The 1,361-nt window shown below is 44.0% G+C and overlaps 1 protein-coding gene across 1 annotated transcript; it reads left to right on the top strand.

The window, feature by feature from the left end:
* Nucleotides 1-4: 4 nt before the first annotated feature.
* On the top strand, nucleotides 5-1,354 carry LOC107736270 (spermine oxidase-like; the record flags this gene model as incomplete). Its single annotated transcript, XM_016547728.1, has 3 exons — nucleotides 5-71; nucleotides 175-401; nucleotides 1,200-1,354. Coding segments are annotated over 3 exons (449 nt in total), but the record flags the coding sequence as incomplete, so codon positions are not given.
* Between the last annotated feature and the right edge of the window lie 7 nt (nucleotides 1,355-1,361).

The raw sequence follows: 1,361 nt of genomic DNA, 5'->3' as shown, positions 1-1,361 counted from the left end.
CGGCTTCACCAATGTCACGGTGCTAGAAGCCTCAGACCGTATCGGAGGCAGAGTGCAAAGCATTCAGCACGGTAAGACAACTGTCTTCTCATGATAACATCCTTTTTATTACTTCATCCTTAACCTTCAAAAAAACGTGCCTTTTCAAGGTGCCTCATCTCCCTTTCTCTACAGGTAAAACCACTTTGGAACTTGGAGCAACCTGGATCCATGGGGCAAATGGGAACCCCATCTACCACCTGGCTGAGGACAATGGGCTGCTGGAGCACACCACAGAGGAGGAGAGGAGTGTGGGCCGCATTAGCCTCTATGCCAAGAATGGTGTGGCCCACTACCAGACCAACAACGGCAAGCGGATCCCAAAGGATCTGGTGGAGGAGTTCAGTGACCTGTACAATGAGGTGATGGAAGAAAGCTGGTTTGTCTGGTTTTGTGCAAGAACCTTTTGGTGTAGCCTCTTGTGGATTATAAGGCGTGGATAAATTAATGTAGTACGGCCATGTTTTCACCTGGTATTATAAAGTGCTTTTGGTGATCCAATCATGAATGGTCAGCCGAGATGCATTTCTGTTTCCATTTGTATTAGGCAGCTAACATGAAGAGCAGGTGGAGCTTCACTGCAGTCAGGATCCCTTACAGATAGCGTTTCCACTACAAATGTGATGTGGTCAAATGCGTTTTTGACTACCTCCATGTGTGGTTTCCATAAAAAAAACACATCTTAATGCCAGGTGGAAACAGGGCCTATGCCATTTGTATTCCTACTTGGAAATTCTGTTGTGTGGGCTTTGTTCATTAATGGACTCACTCTACCTGAAACAGTCCAGATAATCTCAGCAGTTTTTTTACAGTAGCTTAATATACCCGCTCAACATTTTGTTCGTTAACTATACCTGCTCCTAATTGTTAATTTGCTACTTTCTACTGAAACTGCAAAGTGTTGTGACTCACGTGAAGAAGTATTTATTTATTTTTTGCCAGAGAAAGCATTTTTCACTTCAAGCTCACAGCTGCCAGAGTAAAAGTCATTTGTTTTGTGGTTGTTACCTCATCCTGAGCTGCTGTTCTCAGAGTGAGCCTTTCTCCCTCTACCTCAGTAACTAACGCAATTAAACTCTTGTTTGTGGTAAGGATAGCTTCATGATCTGATGAATCTACGATTTCTCTTTTAACCACGTTGAACAACCTCCTTTGTGCAGGTGTATGAGCTGACTCAGGAGTTCTTCCAGAATGGAAAGCCTGTGGGAGCCGAGAGTCAAAACAGTGTTGGGATCTTCACACGAGATGTGGTGCGCAAGAAGATCATGCTAGATCCCTATGACTCAGAAAGCACCAAGAAACTCAAGTTATCTATGCTACAA

This window comes from Sinocyclocheilus rhinocerous, unplaced genomic scaffold (assembly GCF_001515625.1).
Source record: "Sinocyclocheilus rhinocerous isolate Xijiao unplaced genomic scaffold, SAMN03320098_v1.1 C36600509, whole genome shotgun sequence".
Classification (NCBI taxonomy): Eukaryota; Metazoa; Chordata; class Actinopteri; order Cypriniformes; family Cyprinidae; genus Sinocyclocheilus; species Sinocyclocheilus rhinocerous.
This window is presented reverse-complemented; position numbering and strand designations above follow the sequence as displayed.